At 39.2% G+C, this 24,560-nt stretch overlaps 6 protein-coding genes across 7 annotated transcripts; 1 reads left to right on the top strand and 5 right to left on the bottom strand.

The window, feature by feature from the left end:
• Positions 1-18: 18 nt before the first annotated feature.
• Positions 19-992, bottom strand: LOC126632606 (uncharacterized). The gene is made up of 3 exons (XM_050303035.1): positions 977-992; positions 730-905; positions 19-506 (listed from the first exon to the last, which is right to left on the bottom strand). Exons 1-3 carry the CDS (start codon positions 990-992, stop codon positions 348-350), a joined length of 351 nt encoding a protein of 116 aa, XP_050158992.1. The 3' UTR covers positions 19-347.
• Positions 993-1,414: 422 nt separating this feature from the next.
• On the top strand, positions 1,415-2,347 carry LOC126631869 (uncharacterized). The gene is made up of 2 exons (XM_050302062.1): positions 1,415-1,818; positions 1,944-2,347. The coding sequence occupies exons 1-2, from the start codon at positions 1,644-1,646 to the stop codon at positions 2,201-2,203; spliced, it is 435 nt and encodes a 144-aa protein (XP_050158019.1). The 5' UTR covers positions 1,415-1,643; the 3' UTR covers positions 2,204-2,347.
• Positions 2,319-13,188, bottom strand: LOC126631857 (aspartate aminotransferase, chloroplastic-like). Of its 2 annotated transcripts, none has more exons than XM_050302045.1 (12): positions 13,035-13,188; positions 12,736-12,807; positions 11,976-12,047; positions 11,686-11,880; positions 4,507-4,545; positions 4,330-4,419; positions 4,126-4,234; positions 3,930-4,039; positions 3,577-3,720; positions 3,285-3,451; positions 2,766-3,030; positions 2,319-2,671 (listed from the first exon to the last, which is right to left on the bottom strand). In XM_050302045.1, exons 2-12 carry the CDS (start codon positions 12,805-12,807, stop codon positions 2,540-2,542), a joined length of 1,395 nt encoding a protein of 464 aa, XP_050158002.1. In that variant the 5' UTR covers positions 13,035-13,188; the 3' UTR covers positions 2,319-2,539. The 2 variants fall into 2 exon arrangements, with proteins under 2 accessions (XP_050158002.1, XP_050158003.1); XM_050302046.1 differs by lacking the exon at positions 13,035-13,188 and adding an exon at positions 12,934-12,956.
• Positions 4,510-10,707, bottom strand: LOC126631863 (uncharacterized). The gene is made up of 2 exons (XM_050302053.1): positions 8,084-10,707; positions 4,510-7,169 (listed from the first exon to the last, which is right to left on the bottom strand). Exon 1 carries the CDS (start codon positions 10,629-10,631, stop codon positions 9,687-9,689), a length of 945 nt encoding a protein of 314 aa, XP_050158010.1. The 5' UTR covers positions 10,632-10,707; the 3' UTR covers positions 4,510-7,169; positions 8,084-9,686.
• Positions 13,189-14,605: 1,417 nt separating the features above from the next.
• LOC126631871 (60S ribosomal protein L39-1) lies at positions 14,606-15,427 on the bottom strand. The gene is made up of 3 exons (XM_050302063.1): positions 15,299-15,427; positions 15,068-15,171; positions 14,606-14,936 (listed from the first exon to the last, which is right to left on the bottom strand). Exons 1-3 carry the CDS (start codon positions 15,299-15,301, stop codon positions 14,888-14,890), a joined length of 156 nt encoding a protein of 51 aa, XP_050158020.1. The 5' UTR covers positions 15,302-15,427; the 3' UTR covers positions 14,606-14,887.
• Positions 15,428-15,950: 523 nt separating this feature from the next.
• Positions 15,951-19,057, bottom strand: LOC126631858 (homogentisate geranylgeranyltransferase-like). Its single transcript, XM_050302047.1, has 12 exons — positions 18,974-19,057; positions 18,136-18,458; positions 17,944-18,027; positions 17,791-17,865; positions 17,614-17,697; positions 17,394-17,483; positions 17,183-17,284; positions 16,978-17,073; positions 16,725-16,796; positions 16,514-16,609; positions 16,274-16,378; positions 15,951-16,179 (listed from the first exon to the last, which is right to left on the bottom strand). Exons 1-12 carry the CDS (start codon positions 19,014-19,016, stop codon positions 16,138-16,140), a joined length of 1,212 nt encoding a protein of 403 aa, XP_050158004.1. The 5' UTR covers positions 19,017-19,057; the 3' UTR covers positions 15,951-16,137.
• Positions 19,058-24,560: the final 5,503 nt, after the last annotated feature.

Below are 24,560 nucleotides of genomic sequence, written 5' to 3'. Positions count from 1 at the left end.
TATGTTACATATCTCAAAAGACTCAAAATAAGACATTTCTATAAAAGCATGTTGTTACCTCAAGGCTTTTGCCTAGGCAGGACTATTATGAAACGCCTCGCCTAAGCCTTCGCCCTTTAAAACATTATTGAGAATGCAAAAGATTACACAAAATCTTGACAATTGCATAAAATTTTGTGGAAAACACAAGTTTTTTGTTTTTTACACTAAGAAGGTGCATTAGCTTGACCATATGAGCAATCAAGGCATCTAGAATCTAATCAACTTTCTGCCAATACAGACACTCAGTAACATGAGAAAAAACAAAATAATCACAAAAACATGGAACAGCATTTGTGCTCTGAACTCTAGCTATAAGTTTTGTGAGGACGCTTCACGTTGAGAAGATGAGAGAGGCCTGCTATTACGTGCAGTCGACTGCTCGGAATCCCCGTCTTTGCCGGTGCCATCCCCTTCTTGTCCACTATAACAAAGCAATGCACATATCTGATGTCGTAATGGAGGAGCTGCATTTGCATTTCCAGCGACGGAAAAACTATCAGACAATCTATTAGCTTCAACGTGTATTCAAGCGCGGTTTCAAACCCAAATCGGTGATGTAATTTTCATAGCATTTCCTTGACACCACAAGCTTCAAAATAACAAAAACCAGTGTGTTTTCATATTACAAGGTCGAAAAATTAAAATATATAACATGTATATGGAGAAAATGTTGAGGATGAAGGGTACCTCGGGATCCCATTTCGAGTTCTCTGCATCTGCCATGACAATGTTAAGCCACTCCGAGTTCCTACTCTCAACCTCCACAACAAAATTAAGCAAAGAATTGCACAGCCTGCATACTATTGGCCAACGAAAACAAGGATTGCGAAACTGAGCTTTAAATAGAGCCACTCCCGTGAAAACTTACAAAGATGAAATGATTGTCACTTTTTAAAATATCACACAACAACAAATACATCAATATTCTTCTTACCTTTTGCCAAAAGCATGTGGGCGCATTCACCCCCACAACTTTTACAACAGAGATTACTTTTTATTTTATTTTTGTTAGAAACAAACGGTAATAAGTAGAGTATCCTTAACTAACTAAGTTACAAATTTTTTGCAAGTTACTTTTCCGTTGAATTCTCTAGGTTAATGGTGGTCTGCCACGCACCAACCCACGTTTAGTTGTTTCTAGAGGCCGTAATCCCTCCCTAATCATACCCATGAACATGTTTTTCTCCCTCTGAGTGGAGTTTGGCCAAAATTCTAACCACAAGCCCACTCGTCAACATTTTGACACCCTCCCCCCTCTTAGTTATCCCATCCTACCAACTCTAAATGGTTGAAAACGACATTGGCATTAGGAGAAAACTAAAAGCCAACATTAAATATTTGACAAATCTTACATTTTATATCAACAAAAATGTTAATTTAGAACTCCCTCAAAATATCTACACCTTTTTTTGCCACTTTATACCCAACTCTAGTGAGAAAAGAAGGCGATTTCCGGCCGACTTGCTTCATAACATATGACCAAAATGTACTATATAAACCCACCAATCTGCTCAAACCCCCCATCACCTCAATCTCATTAGTCACGAATTCCACCTTAATTACATTTCTCTAATCTCCCTCCCCTATTCAGGAATTCAAACATGGGTTTCAGTTTCTCTTCACAAGGCGTTGTTTTGATTGCCGTAGCTGTCTCTTTGTTGGCGGTTTGCCAAGCCAAAACTGTCGTCGTAGGAGGCTCTCAAGGTTGGCGTTTCGGCTTCAACTACACTGACTGGACTCTCAAAAATGGCCCATATTACATCAAGGACACGCTAGGTAAGTCAACCGGACGTATTGCGCCGATCAAACCAGTTACTTACATCCCGCAACTATCTTGCGTTAGAGAAAATTCCAGCTATTCACAATGTGTGTCATATATTTTCCATTTTTTTGATGTGCAGTTTTCAAGTACAGTGCACCAAGCAACGCCGGCGCTCATGACGTGTACTTGCTGCCGGACCTGTGGAGCTACATAACATGTGATTTCCGTAGGGCAAAGCTGGTGGCAAAAGCTACGCAGGGAGGCGGCCAGGGGTTTAAGTTTGTGCTGAACCAGTGGCGGCCACACTACTTTGCTTGCGGTCAGGGAGCCAACAGGTCTCACTGCAAACAGGGGATGATGAAGTTCTTCGCCGTGCCATGGCCACACTGGCAGCTATAGTCGATGCCAGGGACGAGCTAGGCCTCGGGCCAGGGAAGAAGCAGTGCTTTAATTTTGCTGTTTTTGTGTGATTTGATATATGTATTCAATAAAAACGGAGTCAGGACCATGAGTATTGTGTTCAAATAAATGTTTCCAACGATATGAACTTCGTATGGACATAAGTATTATAATCTCTGCTATGAGTTCGATGTATGACCCGGAGATGGCCCCGATTCTGCAGATGCTTATTTTACAAGATCTCAGTCAAGTATGGTAATAACTGTTTAATTATCAGGCTCACCAAAATTTTCTACGCCTCGTTCGGACTTGTATGCCAGCTTAGTCAAAGTTGCTTCAACTAACATTGTGGTACGAATCAATGATGGCATCCGCGAGGTATTCACATTTCGCCAAAGATAATCCTGCCAGGGAAATCCTCCCGTCCTTTGTCATGTATACATGCCACTTGTTTGTCATGTTTTCGGTCTGACCAGACAAAACGGAAGGAGACCAGTTTAAATCTAGGAGCTGTGCAGAGAAATAAAGATCAAATCACAGGACTTAAAGAATGAGGATTTACCTGAGATTTGTTTAAGCCGGTGAATGAAAACATGCCGATCTGCTTAAGTATAAATGACCAATCCTTTCCACTCTTATCTGTTGCAGTCAGGTTATCGTATAGTTTTTGTCTCACGCCCTTTATCCTTCCAGCCATCATCTCCATCTCTGCTTTCCACTCGTTGAAGAGTGCTGGATCTCCAACTACATTGGCCACAATTCTAGCACCGTGGATTGGAGGATTTGAGTACATAGGTCGAGCGATCCTCTTCAATTGGCTCTTTACCCTGAGCATAAAAGCTTTAATCACTAGCACATCCCAAAAACTCAGGCACGAGTCGCAACGGATATGTCAAAGTACTCCTAGCAGAAGTGATTACGATCATAGACTCAAATAACCACAATACTGTAACCACTTACAGGAACTTAGATTATACCCAAGCCATTAAATTAAAACCTCAAATAAGATTAAGCAACTTTGTTACTTGGAAAATTATGCATTATGATGAGTGACGTTTATGCATATTGATGGTTATTATACCTTGTTGCTGCATCAGATGATGCGCAGACAACATTGATTGCTCCAATTCTTTCTGCATAGAGCCCAAGGTTTTTACTGTATGACTGAGCAACCAGAAGCTCTAGACCACGTGCAGCAAACAATCTGACAGATGCTGCATCAGTATCCAAGCTTCCACTAGCAAATCCCTACAGCACGATACCATATCAACATAAGTTCATTTATGAATAAACGAATGAAAATTAATACGAAATATAACATCAAAACTTTGATTCTAAAGATTCTATATTATCATTTCCATTTCTGTAAATACCTGGTATGCAACATCAAAAAAGGGGATATGGTTTTTTTCTTGAATGACATCAGCAATTTTTTCCCACTGTTCAGGGGTTGGATCTATGCCGGTAGGGTTGTGAGCACAGCCATGAAGCAACACAAAAGATCCTTCAGGTGCTGCCTATAAGATAGAACGGTATACAAATTAGTGGTTACTCCAGAACAGCAGACAGAGATAGAGAAGATATAAGCACATCGCAATTGTAGTTATTGAAAAACATGTCTGCTCAAGATCCAGAGCCTAGCATCAATGAGCGTACCAATTCCAAAAATCCAAAACTACAACGTATATGTACATGGTTACACAATTCCTGCACAAAGCTATCTTACCTTTATGTCTGCTATCATCCCCTCGAAATCCAAACCAACTGTTTTTGGATCATAGTATTGGTACTCTGACCATGGAACTCTGGAGTCATTAAAAATGTTTTTGTGATTACCTGCAACACAATTATGTTAGACTTAGACATCACAAATTAGTAATCTTGAGACGGTCTTATAATAATACAGAAGTGACAATACAGACCCCAGGTTGGAGAGGATATTAAAACTTTTGCCCCTGGAAAATATCGTTCGATAAAAGCCCCAGCAAGGCGAAGAGAACCAGTTCCTGATAGACCTTGGACAGTTGCTAGCTTCAAAAAATGAAAAATAAACAATTAATAGACCAAGATAAGATCAAAGAGATGTACTGCATGATTTATTTTATGAGTTCCGATTTCTTGCTTACTCTCTGTTGCTTTATTACTGGGTTGTCTGCTCCAAATAATAACTCTGCAGTCACTTTGTTGAACGCTGCCAAACCTTCTATTGGGAGGTACTACATGATTGTAAATATATTGAAGTTAGTAAATCTTAATTTTAAGAAGAAAAAAATCAGATCAGTTACATTGTTGAGTATGCTTACCTCTTTGTTTTCCCCCCTCTCAATCATAAGATTCTCTGCCTACAAAAGCAAATCATGTCGGTTTGAATCAGAATCTCAGATTGAACAGCAAGAACAAAAACAACAACAACAACAACAACAACAACAACAAAGCCTTTTCCCACTAAGTGGGGTCGGCTATATGAATCCTAGAACGCCATTGCGCTCGGTTTTGTGTCATGTCCTCCGTTAGATCCAAGTACTCTAAGTCTTTTCTTAGAGTCTCTTCCAAAGTTTTCCTAGGTCTTCCTCTACCCCTTCGGCCCTGAACCTCTGTCCCGTAGTCACATCTTCGAACCGGAGCGTCAGTCGGCCTTCTTTGCACATGTCCAAATCACCAGAGCCGATTTTCTCTCATCTTTCCTACAATTTCGGCTACTCCTACTTTACCTCGGATATCCTCATTCCCAATCTTATCCTTTCTCGTGTGCCCACACATCCCATGAAGCATCCTCATCTCCGCTACACCCATTTTGTGTACGTGTTGATGCTTCACCACCCAACATTCTCTGCCATACACCATCGCTGGCCTTATTGTCGTCCTATAAAATTTTCCCTTGAGCTTCAGTGGCCTACGACGGTCACACAACACGCCGGATGCACTCTTTCCATCCAGCTCGTATTCTATGGTTGAGATCTCCATCTAATTCTCCGTTCTCTTGCAAGATAGATCCTAGGTAACGAAAACGGTCGCTTTTTGTGATCTTCGCTAGATTGCTCCGGTCATTAGTGTGGATAAGTATATAAATGGATAGAGATAGGAAAGCAAACACAAGATGTACGTGGTTCACCCAATTGGCTACGTCCACGGAATAGAAGAGTTCTCATTAATTGTGAAGGGTTTACACAAGTACATAGGTTCAAGCTCTCCTTTAGTGAGTACGAGTGAATGATTTAGTACAAATGACATTAGGAAATATTGTGGGAGAATGATCTCGTAATCACGAAACTTCTAAGTATCGGAGTGTGGTGTCGTCTTGACTTGCCTTATCTGTCTCATAGGTAGATGTGGCATCTTCTCTGGAAGTACTCTTCCTCCATCCAGGGGTGGTATCTTTAACTGGTGGAGATGCACAAGGTAATGTATCAATTTCACTTGAAGCTTACTTGTAGTTTCAGGCTTGGTCAAGCGCGATACAAACCATGTAGTAGGAGTCCCCCAAGTCGCCGAGCTAGGGGGTCTGCTGAAAGAGGTGACAGACAAGGTAAGCAATCAGAGCTCCGACTGATTGTTCACCTTCTCCCCATCTTGCAGCAGCATGAAGGATAAAGAGAAGAAAAATGAGAAGAGATGATATGAGATACTTTTGCTTTTGAAGAAGTAACTTTCCACAGGCTTATTCTTGAACTGAGCTGGAGGGTTTTCTGGTTTCCTCCAGAGTATAAGGCCGACTGAAGAATTTGAGGGTCAAAACAAGTCCATCAAATCTAGAGTACGTTCCACCCTGCTGATATGGGATACTTTTGCTTTTGACAGAGTAATGGATGTATCGGCACGTGTGCTGTTACGCTTGTCTCCACATGCTTCCTTGTATCCTTCGCACTTGCCCTATCTGTTCCTCAAGCAGATGCGGAATCTTCCCTGGAAACATAAGATGTTGAAGATGAGTACTCGAGAGCAATGCCAGGTAAGTAATCAGGTAAGGGGTTCCAGGTAGTCAGTTCCTGGCTGGAAGCTTGATTCCAAGTGCTGACTGATTGCTCTCTTTCTCCTTGTCTTGCAGGTAAAAACAAGGCCAAAAGAAAAAACAGGGAAAAAGCATGATATGGGATACTCTTGCTTTTAACCCTGATGATATGAGATATTCTTGCTCTAGTATAGCTTGTTTGCAGAGGTATTATCGGGGGGAAAGAAAGCTGAATATTTCGAAAGGCTTTGTTGGGAGTGCCCTCTCAGATATGATGAAGGGTTGAGCATTTTTGCAGGTCTGCCTGTCCGTTGGGGATGGAGGTCGACATATATAGGAGTCTCCCTAACAACAAGTAGTAATGCTATTCCTTTACCCTGCTTGGTCATAGCACGGTAGTGGGAGCTGCCAGTTTCACATGTTTTAACTCTGTCAGAGCACTTTGAAAAAGTGGTCTGTGGTATCTGGCTCTCGAGATTCGGAGAACAATGCCTCTTCGATTTTTGAGAAAGCAATCATGCTGGGGGTCTGACTCTCGAGATTCGGAGAGCAGTGTCTCTTCGATTTTTGAGGAAGTAATCATGTTGGGAGTCTGGCTCTCGAGATTCGGAGGGCGGTGCCTCTTCGATTTTGGAGCAAGCAATCTTGTTGGGAGTGTTGTCTCGAATGTGAGTAAAGGTTGGACATGTTTGCTAGTCTACCTTGCCACGAAGCACAAAGGTTGACACACAGGGACTTTCCAATTATCCAGCAATGGTACTGTTCCTTTACCCTCTCTTCGATTTTGAGAAAGTAGTCATGTTGGGAGTCTGGCTCTCGAGATTCGGAGGACGGTGCCTCTTCGATTTTGGAGCAAGCAATCTTGTTGGGACTGTTTTCTCGAATGTGAGTAAAGGTTGGGCATGTTTGCTAGTCTACCTTGCCACGAAGCACAGAGGTTGACACACAGGGACTTTCCAATTATCCAGCAGTGGTACTGTTCCTTTACCCTTGTGGGTAATAATATGGTAGCTAGACCTTCAAAATTTATGTGTCTAAACTTTGTTAGTGCTGTTTCTTTGCTATTCTTTTACCTTTTTTTGTCAGAGCGATGTAGTGGGAGCTGCAAGCTTCACGTGCTCAACTTTGGCAGAGAACTTTGGCAAAGTGATCTGTGGTACCCATGAGTTATTGTTGCGTGTGGGAAGTGGGTGATTGAACAGTAAGATTCATGTGCTTTCTACTTCACCAGAAGTCTTCGACAGAATGCCCATAATTTCTGCAAAGCTGAGTGTGCGTGTGACAGGTGCTGACAAGGCTAGAAAAGTAGGTGCCTCTTCGATTTCTGAGATCGGCCCTCGTGGTCTCTGAGCAGCCCAGCTTTTGAGAAAGCGAGCGTCTCTTCGATTGATTCGGAGAACGGTGCCTCACCGATTTTTGAGAAAGCAATCATGCTGGGGGTCTGGCTCTCGAGATTCGGGGAGCAGTGTCTCTTCGATTTTTGAGAAAGTAATCATGTTGGGAGAGTGGCTCTCGAGATTCGGAGGGCGGTGCCTCTTCGATTTTGGAGCAAGCAATCTTGTTGGGAGTGTTTTCTCGAATGTGAGTAAAGGTTGGGCATGTTTGCTAGTCTACCTTGCCACGAAGCACAGAGGTTGACACACAGAGACTTTCCAATTATCCAGCAATGGTACTGTTCCTTTACCCTCTCTTCGATTTTTAAGAAAGTAGTCATGTTGGGAGTCTGGCTCTTTAGATTCGGAGGACGGTGCCTCTTCGATTTTGGAGCAAGCAATCTTATTGGGAGTGTTTTCTCGAATGTGAGTAAAGGTTGGGCATGTTTGCTAGTCTACCTTGCCACGAAGCACAGAGGTTGACATACATGGACTTTCCAATTATCCAGCAGTGGTACTGTTCCTTTACCCTTGTGGGTAATAATATGGTAGCTAGACCTTCAAAATTTATGGGTCTAAACTTTGTTAGTGCTGTTTCTTTGCTATTCTTTTACCCTTCTTGGTCAGAGCGATGTAGTGGGAGCTGCAAGCTTCACGTGCTCAACTTTGGCAGAGAACTTTGGCAAAGTTATCTGTGGTACCCATGAGCTATTGTTGCGTGTGGGAAGTGGGTGATTGAACAGTAAGATTCATGTGTTTTCTACTTCCCCAGAAGTCTTTGACAGAATGCCCATAATTTCCGCAAAGCTGAGTGTGCGTGTGACAGGTGCTGACAAGGCTGGAAAAGTAGGTGCCTCTTCGATTTCTGAGATCGGCCCTCGTGGTCTCTAGGGAGCCCATCTTTTGAGAAAGCGAGCGCCTCTTCGATTTCTGAGATCGGCCTTCGTGGTCTTTGAGCAGCCCAACTTTTGAGAAAGCAAACGGCTCTTCGATTTCTGAGATCAACCCTCGTGATCTCTAAGCAGCCCAACTTTTGAGAAAGCAAACGCCTCTTCGATTTCTGAGCAGGCGCCTCTTTGATTTCTGAAGCTCCGTCGAGTGCAGATTTTTATAGGGGCTGGCATTAAGTTCCAAAGCACACTTGAATCTCCACCAGTAGAAGCTTCATTCTTGCACTTCTAAGATCTTGATTTGTCCGACCTCTTCTCTCTTCAACACCTTTGAAAATGTCTGGCCCCTCCGACCGTCGTTTTGACTTGAACCTTGTTGAAGAGGCAGCCCCGCCTTCTCCAGACAACATATGGCGCCCATCCTTCGTCTCCCCAACTGGTCCTCTTACCGTTGGGGATTCCGTGATGAAGAATGATATGACCGCTGCGGTGGTGGCCAGGAACCTTCTCACTCCCAAAGATAACAGACTACTTTCCAAACGGTCTGATGAGTTAGCTGTTAAGGATTCGCTGGCTCTCAGTGTTCAGTGTGCAGGTTCTGTGTCTAATATGGCCCAACGCCTATTTGCTCGAACCCGCCAAGTTGAATCATTGGCGGCTGAAGTGATGAGTCTCAAACAGGAGATTAGAGGGCTCAAGCATGAGAATAAACAGTTGCACCGGCTCGCACATGACTATGCTACAAACATGAAGAGGAAGCTTGACCAGATGAAGGAAACTGATGGTCAGGTTTTACTTGATCATCAGAGATTTGTGGGTTTGTTCCAAAGGCATTTATTGCCTTCGTCTTCTGGGGCTGTACCGCGTAATGAAGCTCCAAATGATCAACCTCTGATGCCTCCTCCTTCTAGGGTTCTGTCCAGTACTGAGGCTCCAAATGATCCCCCTCCGGTGCCTTCTCTTTCTGGGGCTCTACCGACTGCTGAGACTTCTCCTAAGCAACCTTTGTGAAGGCTCCCTCTTGTGTGTTTATTTTGACTCATGTATATGTACATATTTGTAGCTTATCGGGGATATCAATAAATAAGCTTTCCTTCATTTCAACGTATTGTGTTAAATACACCAAAGCCTTCTTCGCTAAGTTCTTTGAATTTTCTTTTGTTGAAGCTTGTATGTTGAAGCTTTCTGAGTGGAGCATGTAGGTTGGGGTAGTGTTCCCTTAATTTCCCGAGTGAGGAAAACTTCTTGGTTGGAGACTTGGAAAATCCAAGTCACTGAGTGGGATCGGCTATATGAATCTTAGAACGCCATTGTGCTCGATCCTGTGTCATGTCCTTCGTTAGATCCAAGTACTCTAAGTCTTTTCTTAGAGTCTCTTCCAAAGTTTTCCTAGGTCTTCCTCTACCCCTTCGGCCCTGAACCTCTGTCCCATAGTCGCATCTTCTAATCGGAGCGTCAGTAGGCCTTCTTTGCACATGTCCAAACCACCGTAACCGATTTTCTCTCATCTTTCCTTCAATTTCGGCTACTCCTACTTTACCCCGGATATCCTCATTCCTAATCTTATCCTTTCTCGTGTGCCCACACATCCAACGAAGCATCCTCATCTCCGCTACACCCATTTTGTGTACGTGTTGATGTTTCACCGCCCAACATTCTGTGCCATACAGCATCGCCGGCCTTATTGCCGTCCTATAAAATTTTCCCTTGAGCTTCAGTGGCATACGGCGGTCACACAACACGCCGGATGCACTCTTCCACTTCATCCATCCAGCTTGTATTCTATGGTTGAGATCTCCATCTAATTCTCCGTTCTTTTGCAAGATAGATCCTAGGTAACGAAAACGGTCGCTCTTTGGTATTTCTTGATCTCCGATCCTCACCCCTAACTCGTTTTGGCCTCCATTTGCACTGAACTTGCACTCCATATATTCTGTCTTTGATCGGCTTAGGCGAAGACCTTTAGATTCCAACACTTCTCTCCAAAGGTTAAGCTTTGCATTTACCCCTTCCTGAGTTTCATCTATCAACACTATATCGTCTGCGAAAAGCATACACCAAGGAATATCATCTTGAATATGTCCTGTTAACTCATCCATTACCAACGCAAAAAGGTAAGGACTTAAGGATGAGCCTTGATGTAATCCTACAGTTATTGGAAAGCTTTCGGTTTGTCCTTCATGAGTTCTTACGGCAGTCTTTGCTCCTTCATACATATCCTTTATAGCTTGGATATATGCTACTCGTACTCCTTTCTTCTCTAAAATCCTCCAAAGAATGTCTCTTGGGACCCTATCATACGCTTTTTCCAAATCTATAAAGACCATGTGTAAATCCTTTTTCCCATCTCTATATCTTTCCATCAATCTTCGTAAGAGATAGATTGCCTCCATGGTTGAGCGCCCTGGCATGAACCCGAATTGGTTGTCCGAAACCCGTGTCTCTTGCCTCAATCTATGCTCAATGACTCTCTCCCAGAGCTTCATTGTATGACTCATTAGCTTAATACCCCTATAGTTCATGCAATTTTGTACGTCGCCCTTATTCTTGTAGATAGGCACCAAAGTGCTCGTTCGCCACTCATTTGGCATCTTCTTCGTTTTCAAAATCCTATTGAAAAGGTCAGTGAGCCATGTTATACCTGTCTCTCCCAAAACTTTCCACACTTCGATTGGTATATCGTCTGGGCCTATTGCTTTTCTATGCTTCATCTTCTTCAAAGCTACAACCACTTCTTCCTTCCGGATTCGACGATAAAAGGAGTAGTTTCTACACTCTTCTGAGTTACTCAACTCCCCTAAAGAAGCACTCCTTTCATGTCCTTCATTGAAAAGATTATGAAAATAACCTCTCCATCTGTCTTTAACCGCGTTCTCTGTAGCAAGAACCTTTCCATCCTCATCCTTGATGCACCTCACTTGGTTTAGGTCCCTTGTCTTCTTTTCCCTTGCTCTAGCTAGTTTATAGATATCCAACTCTCCTTCTTTGGTATCTAGTCGTTTATACATATCGTCGTAAGCCGCTAACTTAGCTTCTCTGACAGCTTTCTTCGCCTCTTGCTTCGCTTTTCTATACCTTTCACCATTTTCATCGGTCCTCTCCTTGTATAAGGCTTTACAACATTCCTTCTTAGCCTTCACCTTTGTTTGTACCTCCTCATTCCACCACCAAGATTCCTTTTGGTGTGGGGCAAAGCCCTTGGACTCTCCTAATACCTCTTTTGCTCGTTAGCAAAAGATTTTTGTATTTTGTGGAGGATAGCGATCTGACCTTCTTAACAACATCAAGCACGTATGGCTGAAGATCTTCCGTTCGATATGCCCCAACTCCAAGGTTGAGCTTTGACTCGTTTGTGCTAGCCTTGAATGCTTCAGACACTCCGAGAATTGGATCAGGTGGGGCCATCGTTACACCCTCGAATTTAGAGACATTCACGGCAGCTACCATAGATACCCTACCAAAAGACTACAGAAACCAAAACACCACCGCATTAGCATCAACGTCAAAGCAAAAAGTCGATAAATGCCCACAAAATAGCCATAGCAGCTCACAGCACATACCTCTGTCTTCGCAAATAGACAGTTTCTTTCCTTGTTCAAGCTCCAAGAAGTACTCCCAAGCTTCAACTTCCCCTGTTCAAAATACACACTAAACACGTTCAGTACTTCGATTTCAATTTCGATTTCCGAGATTCCGAGAACAAAATCACACACCATCTCAGTTTTCCCAGAAAGAGCAAATTGTAGCAATGATCCCTTAACTTTTAACTCAATTGGAACAATGGTCCCTCAACTAAAAATTCATTACCATTGGTCTCTTAACCCATCAAAACGTGTAGTTATGGTCCGTCAACTAAAAATCTATTACCATTGGTTCCTCAACTTTATTTCAACTCGAGAAATGATCCCTCAATTTGAATCCAATTGGAGCAATGGTCCCTCAACTTAAACCTAATTATAGCAATGGTCACTCCAACATAACTCATTTTGACAATATTTAGACGAAGTTGACGAAAGGGACCATAGCTACACGTTTTGATGAGTTGATGGACCCCAATTATAGCAACGTTCCTTCCAACATAACTCATTTTGACAAAATTTTAACGAAAATGACCATAGCTACACATTTTGATGAAGAGGGACCAATGGTAATTGATTTTTAGTTTATGGGCCATTGCTCCAAATTGATTAAAGTTGAGGGAACATTGCTACAATTTGCTCTTCCCGGAAACTTAACATTTTCTCGGCAACCAAACAGTAAGATCAAAGAAGAAGACGAAAATCGGAATTAATTACGAAACGATTAAAAGAGCGGTAGTACCTTGGGAGTCTCGTGATGGGACAGAGAAGCCGACGGCGAGACGGAAGCTAAGGACAGCATCGCTGAAGCCATCTGAATTCAGCAATCGAGATAAGATAACATACACCAGAAAAATTGATGAGCCAAAAAAAATTGATTAATTACGTGATCCAGGAGCAAATCAGGAGCTAAAGAGATGATGATTAAGATGTGATTAACCAGATTCAGGCGGATTAAAACAATTGAGTATAATCGGATGTGGTTGGAATCCAGGAAGACGATGAGATTAAGTTAAAATGCGAGCGATTAGGAGAACTCACCGAGAGCGAAAGAGGAGGGCGATGAACACGAAGAGGATGACTGGGCTGTTTGAGCGAGGTGATCTTTCGTTGGTTTGCTTCTATTGGCTGGGTTAAGTGGGTTTTGGATTTGCGAGCGAATCAGAGTGAGATTTTTTGTCGTTATATATTTGGAATCGTTATTGTTGTGTGGGTAGGAACGGAACTTCACTACGTCACTTCAAAATTGTTATCGTCATCATTAGTTTATTTACTCATCAAGATGTTAGTCCTTTCGTCCAACTCTGTCGGACTTCAAGAATGTGTTGAAATAACTATTGCTACAATTAGGTAAAATTGCGAGATCATGCTACAATTAGGTTTAGGGTTTAGGTTAAAATTGAGTGATCGTTTCTCCAATTGAATTAAGATTGAGAAATCGTTACTATAATTTTCTCATTTGGTTTTCCATATTTGTTATTTACTCATCAAGATGTTAGTCCTTTCGTCCAACTCTGTCGGACTTCAAGAATGTGTTGAAATAACTATTGCTACAATTAGGTAAAATTGCGAGATCATGCTACAATTAGGTTTAGGGTTTAGGTTAAAATTGAGTGATCATTTCTCCAATTGAATTAAGATTGAGAAATCGTTACTATAATTTTCTCATTTGGTTTTCCATATTTGTTCCTTAATTCAGCCCCACGTGCGCAGCATGTGACTCATTTTGATGAAAATTGTAACGGAGTTGACAAAAATGACCATACATTCACGTTTTGATAACTTAAGGTACCAATAACAATAGGTTTTTAAGTGAAAGATTATTATTCGGATTAAAATTAAGAGACTATTACTACAATTTTCTCTTAAGATTAAATATCACACTCCAAAACACACAAGAAAATGCCCAAGGAGGTTGAAATGCTAGGGGACAGAATTTTACACAGCACAATATGAGCTCAATTTCCGACGCGTAAAATTCACGATAATGATTAGAAGGAGATTGAAATACCTCTGATAGTATTTCACGTTTGTAGATCATAAGTTAAGTTCAATATCTATAAATAGCGAGCTCAATTAGCATAAATCTCCTACTTCTAATATCGTTATTTTAATGAAAGACTTCTGATCTTTCAACGTCCCTTCTCTTACATTAAACAACAAACCCCTTCGTTATAATTCTGACAACCATCAAATACATAATCATTTCCACTTCCGCGCCCTTCGAAATATTTTTAAAATAATAAAAACGTTTTTAAGAAAAATATTTTTAGAATCAATCCTTAATAAAATGACAACAACGAATCTTTTAAAAACAATTCAAGTGCTTTTGGAATCAAATATGATTTTGTACCTGACTCTTTGGAAAGAAAATGAATAAATTTAACTACAAAATTTCGATATTTAGGATCGGATACTTGTAGGCAACATGAATTCAAGGTATGTTTAAAGCGAGAGGCGAATGATTTTCATTTGGAGAAGATTAAAATGCGATTAGTCGTGGTGAAGGAAATTTATTCTTTCTAATCCCGAATTCCGGAAATTAAAAGGAAATTCAACAGCCTACCTTGAATTTTATATTTATCCACTCCGATCCAACACTAATTACCAAATTACCAATCAAGCACTTCTTGTATATACCAAGTTCACAGAACACAAGGAAAAGGAAAACAAGATTCTCCAGCAGATAGATTTAATCGAGAATTCAAGGGGAACCTAAAAGCACTTCTGAAATTTAAAAAGGGGAAGATAAAAGCACTTCTGAGATCTAAAGACTCTTATGAGTTCTTACAACTCGATGGATACTCAAGAAGGTCACAACCAAAAACTAAAACCCCTAAATCAAAAACACAAAATATGCAAAATTGCCATTGAAAATTTGGGAGCAAAGCACCTCAGAATCCGAGCTTGGTGCGGCGCCAGTGCCTGCGTTTCGCATTGTACCTGATCCACAACACGGAAAGAACCGAAAAATTATAAGCATCTGGGAACCGATCAAGAACCAAATCAAAATTAAGAGAAAATTAAGAAACAATTAAACGAAAATTAGAGTAAATGGAGAAGTATTTATGGACCTGATGGTGTTGTCGGTCCTCATACGGATCCAGTGAGGGATGGGCCTGTTCTGCCTCATCTTCTTCGCCAGCTTCTTCTTGATCATGAAGCTCTTGTGCGACGGCTGCGCATATTTACCAAAAACAAAAACAAAAAAAACTCATCAGAAACTCAATCATTTTCCATTAATAGGAGTTAGAGAGAGAGAGAGAGAGAGAGAGAGAGAGAGAGAGAGAGAGAGGGGGAGTCACCATTTTTGCGAGCTTGGAGATCCGCCGCGAAGTTTACAGCAGAGAGCAAAACAGCAAAAACCCTAACAGCGCGAAGAATGGCGAAAACCGGCGCTATTTCAGTTTTGATACAAGGGAAGGGTAAAAATGGAATTCTATCATTTGTGGCCCAAACCAAAACCACCGTCTCTGTGAATGTTGGTTTCAAGGCCCAGATTACAAGGAATTCAAGCCCAATGTCCCGGAAGGTTCGTATGGGTTAATTGGATCAACTCGGTTGTCAAACGTTATTCTTCATCACAATCTTAAAGCTCGTTTAGAAGTACTTTTCAAATGACTGAATGTGCTTTTGGTGAAATGATTTTTGGTTCAAAAGTACTTGATCTGCTTTCTGAAGCATCAGTTTTGTGCTTCTTATAGGAAACGCTTCGAGTGATTTTTTAGGATTTAGTTGTACTTTTACAAAGGATTAGTTTCAAAAGCACTTTCTTCAAAATTGTTTTCAATTATCTTAAAAGCACTTTCAAACGATCCCTTATTTTACATTTGATGATACCATATTAAGAATACTCGACTTTATTAAAGATATTCAAACTTGGATGCAAAGGAAAAAATCAATAACTGATCTAATTCACATATGCATTTTGTAGCATTTGCGCATTTGAATTGAGGATCGAGCCAAACACAACAAAAACTAACAAGATTCAAATGCATGGAAATGGGAGTCGGCATACAACTAGAGAATCTAGTAAACGTCATTCTAGCAGTATTCCAAATCAATCGTTATGAGTAAATTTCTCTTCGCTAAAAGGAAAAAATAGCAGCGGAGGAGCATGGTCGCTACCAAAAGTCTTCACCACTCAGCGTACGAAGGGAATGAGGAAGTACTCGGCATAAAACAGCTGCATTCGACAACAGTATTAAATTTAGCGTTATACAAACAAAACCTTGTATATATTTAGATTACGAAAAAACGAGATCAAGAAATCATTCAACCTTCCAGATGAACATGTAAAACGAAGTGAGTGACGCTTTATTGGCTATGTCGACGGACCGAGCTCGAACCCACAGAAGGGAAGCGAGTGCACTGTGCCCTATTATCTGCAATTCTAGCCATATCAGTAAAACAGTAAATAAAAATAGGTAGGATAGGAGAGCAACGTACATGACACGGGGACGCGACGTTGTACCGGTGCCATGTACGTTATCTCTCGTAAGTTAGACATGCAGACGTACAGTGAAAAGCTTGCATGGCAAGAATGAGGAAGAAGCTCCTATGGCCAAGGCAGCACCGTATGCCATTAACAGCATATTTACGCATACCCAATATACCTGCAAAAGAGGGAAATATACTTCAGGTTTTGACTTCATTGTTTCAACTGAGAATTACACAATATGCCCTAGAAAATAAAATAAAAAAATAAACACATTAACGAAATTCAGTAACCTTCTCTTGCCCAAGGCTAACACTGAATGATTGAATGCCAAAATCTCTATCACCATCCACATCTGGTATATCCTTTAAAAAAATGCCAAGCAAAATGTAAATTCGTAACTACGATTGTTCCAGTCGAAGATAGTATATCGGTTGTAAGGTTTGAATGCTCTGAATCACTTGAGCTATAATTAACCGAATTGCTGTTTTCGTTATATATGATTAAATCTGTTACAGTAATTAGTTAAGTTGCAGCAGGTCTAACCTTGAATAGAGCAATGACGGAGGAGAAGATGCACATGAAAAACACCGCAAACGCCAGTGATCTTGTAAGTATAACTGGTCTACCGAGGACATATTTCTGTAAATACAAACAATTAACTTCTTCAACGCCGATGGATGACAAATTAACAACTACATGTATGTAACCTGTTTCATTCGGATCGAGTCACCATTTTATGCATTTATACCTGGATGTGCACGTAGAAAGCAAGCTGGACAACGATAGCCCTCACGATTAGGATGCAAGTAGCTGCAAGAAATGCATGCCTCTTCCACCTAAGCAAGGGAAGCTACTCAAGCCAGAGAGACAGAGAAATTCAGATGTTGATTGGTTTGATGGTCACATTTTATTCTTCAGAAGCCAGTAAGAGATTATATGAGCAAGCATAAGTAACTCACCTCAACGGAATAAGCAGTTCCGAGAAGAAAACTAATCACAAGCGCAGAAAACAGCGGCGGAGACTTGAACATAAATCCCATTGCAAAACTCTTGAAAATTAACAGAAAAAAAAATTATCAGATGGTAAGAAAAAATTGGAAAAGCTTGTATATGCCTACGTCCACGGTCCAGATGACAACAAGAAATAAGACATGGTAGATGTATCTGCCAGTCAATTACCATCAGCAGAACTGTGGAAACAATTGTGATCCCAGCCCCCATGGAGAATTCACCCGAAGCAAGCGGGAGTTCGGGTTTGTTAACCTAAGCACCAAGCAAAAGAATACAAAATCAACACTATATACTAAGATTTTCACCATGTTAGAAACTCCATTATTATATGAATGAACGATATACCTTGTCTATTTCGACGTCGTACAATTGATTCAATCCCACCACATAAATGTTCATTAGTATTGAGGGCACCAATGCCTGCAGAAAGATATGATCATTTGGGGAAAAAATGTAACATATAAATATATATATGTATACATATATTGAATTTTTTACCTTCAACAGTCCTACAAAAAATGCAGTGGACAGGTCAGTAACATTTTCTAATGGAAGAAGAGAGACCGACGATATTCCTATAACCTGAAATGAAAACCAAACAAGATGAATTCGTGAAGCTTGCAATTGTTCGATATCCGAGTGTGATTATATTGATAAATGAGAGGAAATGTACGTATATGTGGAACTCACAGTGCCAATTACAGTGTGAGGACGACAAAATCGACGAAAGGCATCCCATTGTTTACTAAGGCCAGCTTGAAAGCGAGTCAGAAATTCATCACCACTTTCTGGTTTTGCTGATGCGTAGCCATTTTGAAAAGAAATAGGTAGGCAATACCATTTCTTGAATCTTTTACCACGGTTTCTGGTGGCGACTGTGATCTTCTTCTGATCACAATTTGGATTTGCATTTGTGGGAACAGATAATATCGTTGATCCGGAACAACATCGCGGGAATGGCTTCTTGTTCTTGGTTAAGTTGCAATGTGTTAGCTTCAGTACTGCCACTTGAACTGGCATTACGCAGTTACGATAATTTCAAACGATAAAAGATCATTATATCAAATAAAAAAAAGTAAAGAAATTCAACCAGGAGATTAAAACTAGTTACTGCATCTGCATGTATATGTATTTACAGCAAAATAATAATAATAATAATAATAATAAAATATAATATAAAAAATTATTTGCGAAACGAACTCCAAATTTTGCTGAACAGATAATCTTTAGAGATTTGTCAATATATAAAAAAATAATAAAAAAATAAATTCAAAAGTTAACCACTACAGTTGAGAACCGGAGAGAAATGTGCTTACCACTTGTTTGCTTATTCAACTGTTTTACTTCTCTCGAAATCCCACTTGGTAAAAGTAAATCAAGAAAAGTTTGATCATCGATTCGTACACATTTTTGTTTATTTTTTACTTTTAAATTGAATAAAGTGACCGAGAATCAAATAAGAGCTTTAAACAAAGCCTGCGAAAATCATTTTTTATTTTTTTATCAGATAAAAGAGACGGAAACTAACCATGAGGACAAGACCATGAACGTGGAGACTTGTACTGAAGCATCTCTCTGCCTCCTCTTTTCACTTCCAATCAGATTGACAAAAAAATGATAAATGTATTCAAACAATTAATCTCCATTTTTTTGGTTCAAAATGGTAAAAATGTTTTGATGGTTGTAATCTGTGCTGACATTTGAAAGTATTAAAAACCGAGAGATTTTGCCTGTTTAGCTCCTCAATAATTATTTACCGAAAAAAAGATAAATGATTGTTTGACCTTCCAAACGTACTTACGTTGCACTTTAACATGAGTTTTGTTTTGGGCCAAACTGTATTCTTGTCGGGCTTAATCTGCAATTTCAAAGCGTAGTCTGTGAAGCAAATAAGCCCAAACTTGAATCTGCGTAATTCTGACATGGAGGCCTGTAACTATAAAGCCTAAACTTTGTAACAACCAAACCCAAAGAAACGGTCACTCAACATGGAGTACAACTTTGTCTAAAATCAAAGAAAGTTTTGGATTGGGGACGAATTTCAGACTTGTATATCACACGGCACGTAGTAGGCTTGATTTCTGGCACTAGTGAACCACACAATGGTGGTCTCGAAAGAGTAGATTGCCATGGCGAAGCCATCAGCTAGTCACCTTTTAAAAACGTTATTAATTCAAAAGTTATAGCATGGTTAATATGTCATACATTTAGAGTATATATTGCCAAAAAATATATATATACATATACATATATAGGCCCTTTAAGGAAAGAAATCTCAATTTTGTTTTCAAAAATTATATATATAATATTTCTTGATGATTGCTCTGAAAAACTTATCCGACCAACCAAATTTCATTTTTTGTAATAAGGGTTTAAATGAAAGGGTAGTTCATTTTAGGAATGTTAATTTTGCATAATTTGTGCGGCACATGGCTTCGAAAGGGACTGATATTTGATGGTTGAATAACTTTCCTATTCTATTGATCGATTGACATCATGTAAGTTTCTACTGAATTGAACCATATGCATGCATGGTAGCCGAGCCTCTCAACTCTCCTTCTACGCAACTCACACAGCACGCCAACAACATGTGCTTGAGCTTGACTAATTTTTGTGGGCTTGCAACATTGCCCGGATCGTGTTCAGAGCCTCAAACAGAGACCCTTCACTTGAGTACACTTGAATCACCTTGCCTGATATCTCGGGTTTGAATCTGCGGTAATAATCCAATCAACAACACGGTGCTAGATTGGTTAGAAAGCTCAGTTTTTTATGCTGCAAACAGGGGCACGGACATATATGTCATTTTCGTTGCAATGTTGCATACCAATGAGTAATACGTTGTGATGAGGTTGTCGTTCAAAGTTTGAAATGAAGCAAGAAGACAGTGGGGCAAAAATCCCATGGGATGCGGGCGAAATCTGGAGCTGGACGACACACATTTATACCTATCACAATCACAAAAACCGCGTCGAAGACTTGATGCATGTTATTTGTATCCAAACCAAACCACAAAACAAAGAAACTAGTAATGTTTCAAGTATATAGGGCTATTGGTTAGCATAGTACATCATAAATGTGGGGATGCAAAGCTGGTTACCAACTACCAAACCACATGACATATTTGATGTTTGGGATTCATACACGAATTAACTGATAATATAGGAGGCGGTTTTGTGACACCACATTTTTTACACAATTTTTAGAGATCCACTTGGTAATATATTTTAACAATATGAACCGTCTATCTTCTAGAGCATCATTCATACATCATCCTTGCAAAAAATTAGACAAATCCAAAACAATTAAGACATTTATTTTTAGGGGAGAAAATGTACGAATACGGTTTAAAAAAAAAAAAAAAAACTCTAAACTCTTAATCCAACGGTCATATAGTTTCAAATTTGGTTGATTTTGTGTAAACATAATCATTGAGGGAAGACCTAAAAGATAGACGGTTCAGATATAGAGTGTTATCTCACATTGAAAAATTAAGCACTTGTTTGTGCATGTAAAGAATTGGATTATTGTTGCGATTGTCATTAGCCAATTGGTTTTAATATGAAACTTCAATTTCTTTCATGATACTAGAGTATGTTAATCCAATATGCCAGCCTAACAGCCATACGTACCCCACATCATACATCAGTGGGCATGTAAGAATGTGAAATGTCGTCCTTGTGTTTAGGTTACTAATACATACAGAATAAAAAACATGTGACTCTCACACTACAATTCGTTATGAAATACGAAAATCAGTAATTAGATTAATTAAGTTAGTAGATGATCTTATACACATTCATTTTCACCTCGATCGAACCACTTACCTCATTCGAAGTAAGTAACCTTTCAATAAACACTCAATCTATCTTTGGTTACGAACTTAATTAATAATCACACTCTAACATATATACATAAAACCATTTAATAAATTCTTCGTACACGTATCAATTTTTTGTCTTGTCTGGAAGGAGGATTATGATTTCCCTTGATTAAATTCAATGCATTAACATTTTCTTAACCTTTAGAATAATGTTCACCGGATTAAACGCTATCGTTTGTTAAAAAAAAATAATTAAAAAACTTATGTTTGCATGTGACTCGGAGAGGGTTGGTCCAAAACTGACAAATTGACAAATTGACATGAATGGACCGGACCGTGTCATGGGCCACAAAAACCGTGGGGGGAAGGGAAGGTTTCCAGTTTTTCCTTCGTCTCCCGTCACCCACTTTCGTGTTATACCATCGCGGGTCCCACATCACGCGCTTATTATCTGGGTCCCGCCTCTTTCCCGCGTTAATTGAAATTATAAAAAAATAAAAAAAATAAAAAAATCAAGCCAAAGGTTTAGCTGTAAACCAGGATGATTTGTGACAAAGATTCATGCTAACATGCTGTTTGTTCTTTTGTCTTTGCTCCTGTCACCTCCTGCCCTTCTTTTTCTTGCTCTTTTCACTAAATGTCTTGTCTTCTTTCTTCTTTTCGAAATCCGATCGAGGAAATTCGTTACGGTGAAAAATCTTTAAAAGCCTATATATCGGCGAGCCAAATCAAACAAATAGTATGATCTTTATGCTTTTGCGTTTACTTGTGTACGTGGTGTCGATTTTTGCGACCGAAATGCTACTGGAATCAGTCTCGTAGGCATGTGAAGTCTTGCTCTGATGAATCATATTTGTTGAATTTACATAGCAGACAAGATTCGCTGTTTTTGACACTCCTCTTTTGGTTAATCCATATTGTTATTGTGGATAAAGCTAATTATACTACTAAAGTAAGTTTTACCATGAGACTAAACCGATCAACACGATTTGAATGTCTAGGACCAACTCTAATGGTTGAATTAAAACTTAAGTTTGGGTTTGGAATAAAACATAAAATTTGGGTAGATTTAGCCCAAAAAATAAGTCAGGTTAACGGTTGGCATCAATGATGCTGACAGCTTTGTCTGCTACCGTATACCATCCCAACGATTATGTTGTAATATGACGGCTGTAAAGATTGGGTCGTTGGTTAATCCAATGGTCCAGATTCAAACTTGTATTTTAAATATAATTTATAAATACATTAAATCTAACTGGTAAGATCGAAGATGATCAAATCTAAGGATAAAAAAAAGATCTAATGATCCAAACTTCAACATCCAAAACAATTTAAAGAAAAATTATTGAAATAATCACTCAAAATTGAAGTCTTTTTAATGTTTTTTTTATTTATCGAAATCTAAATATTTTTAGGTTAAAATGTTCATAAACATAAATTAAGATAATGTTTATAAATTTTACTTTTTAAAAAAGTTATCAAAAAAAAAACATTTAGTCTAAATTTATTTTTTAATAATACCGGACTAAAATTTAACCCTAAAACTTTGGAAGAAAAAAGTTGTTTTTGAGTTAAAATCTAAATTTTCTGGATTACAAATTTAGGTTTTTATTTTTTTTATTTTATTTTAAGAATGACAACTGATGACAAACCACAGCTATTAGAGTTTGTCTAACGGTAACATTAGGTAATACCCGTAAAATATGATCTATCTAGCATTACTGCTTACGTTATCGCTTCCACCATCCGCGTGGAAATGCCAAAGGTCTTGACAAACACTAATTGGGATGCCACAAAATTGTAACCAGAAACTGCAAGTAAAGTGGAAAGTGGTTTCCAATAGGCATGCTCACTCCTGATGCCTCCAAAAAAGGAAACCAAAAGTCACAAATAGCTGCAGCAACTTGAGAGAGAGAGAGAGAGAGAGAGGCATGGAAAATAATACTCCTCACAAAAATCAAGTTAAATTAATACCTTACACAAATTAATCCTCTGATACTTTTGCAGAAAACCTGGAAGAAATCTCTAAAAAGCAGTTATAGCAGCTTATGTCACAAGCCACAAGCCTTTCCCTGCATCCGAGCATGGAGAATCCAGGTTTTAGAGCAACCCAAAAACACCAACACATTGGGTTTGCCTGCTCCGAAAACACCACAACTTGTGACGCAAGTTTTTGTGAGTTTACTCTATAATGTATTTTAATTATATGAATAGTTTATCTTTTAAAACATCATTGAAGATCATCATTGTAAAATATTAGACAAATCTAAAACCATAAGAGATTCAATTGTAGTGAAGAAAATTGACGAATTCAGTTTAAAAAAAAAACATTAAACCCTTAATCCAACTATTATATGGCTTTCATATTTCGGTGATTGTGGCAGACATAATCTTTGAGGAAATACCTAAAAAATAAACGGTTCGAATCGTTGAAATAATTAAGAAATGGACTCTACAACAACTTGTGTTAAAAATTGTAAAAATAAGTTGTGTCATGGAATTATTCCATATATATATATATATATATATGTATCCCAATACCACTTATGAAGTAGCACACCATATTTTGTAGATGGTTCCAACAATCTCCCCTGTTTTGCAAGCGTCATCACCGTAAGTTCTAAAAAATTTCAACGAGGATTCAGGAGGGTACAAATCACACGACAAAATATCAAGTTGGCCCTCTCTTACGGCAAATCGATCTTTGAAATAGCGACGAAATATATCGTTGCGCAAATTGAGATTGTTACACGTTTGATATCAATTTATTTTTGGTTAGATTTTCACACTCGAACATGCTATCAAAGCAAACCAGTCGGGCGTGTTGCGTTAGATTCTCATGTTCTAAAATCGGCTACAGGATAATTATTTTGGTTCATGAATCTTTAATCTGGGTGTCACATGCGAAGATTTGACCCGGTCGTATTGTGGTACCAATGTTTTTACTGTTTACCCTCCAAAAACAGAGCATGCAAAACCTATCAGTTTTGATCATTGCATGTAAGCAATCACTTCCAAGCTTTTGCAACTTTATATTATCAAAGAGTTGCGAGGCTTAGACCATATTTTCTCATCTTCTTAGTGTAGATACTATCATCTGTTAAAAAAAGAAAAGAATAAAGCTTGGTAGACCAGATCTTTAGACGAATTTTGTAAGTCATGTGATGTGTCACCAATCGAAAATAGACATGGTAATCAACAGTTAAGTAATAATTCAATTATCAACAACCACGTCATATAGTTTATAAAATTTTGGCTAAATAGTTTGCTTCCCTAGCATTACCTATTATCA

This window comes from Malus sylvestris, chromosome 8 (assembly GCF_916048215.2).
Source record: "Malus sylvestris chromosome 8, drMalSylv7.2, whole genome shotgun sequence".
Lineage (NCBI taxonomy): Eukaryota > Viridiplantae > Streptophyta > Magnoliopsida > Rosales > Rosaceae > Malus > Malus sylvestris.
Note: the sequence above shows the minus strand (reverse complement) of the source record. Positions and strands in the feature narration are given on the sequence as shown.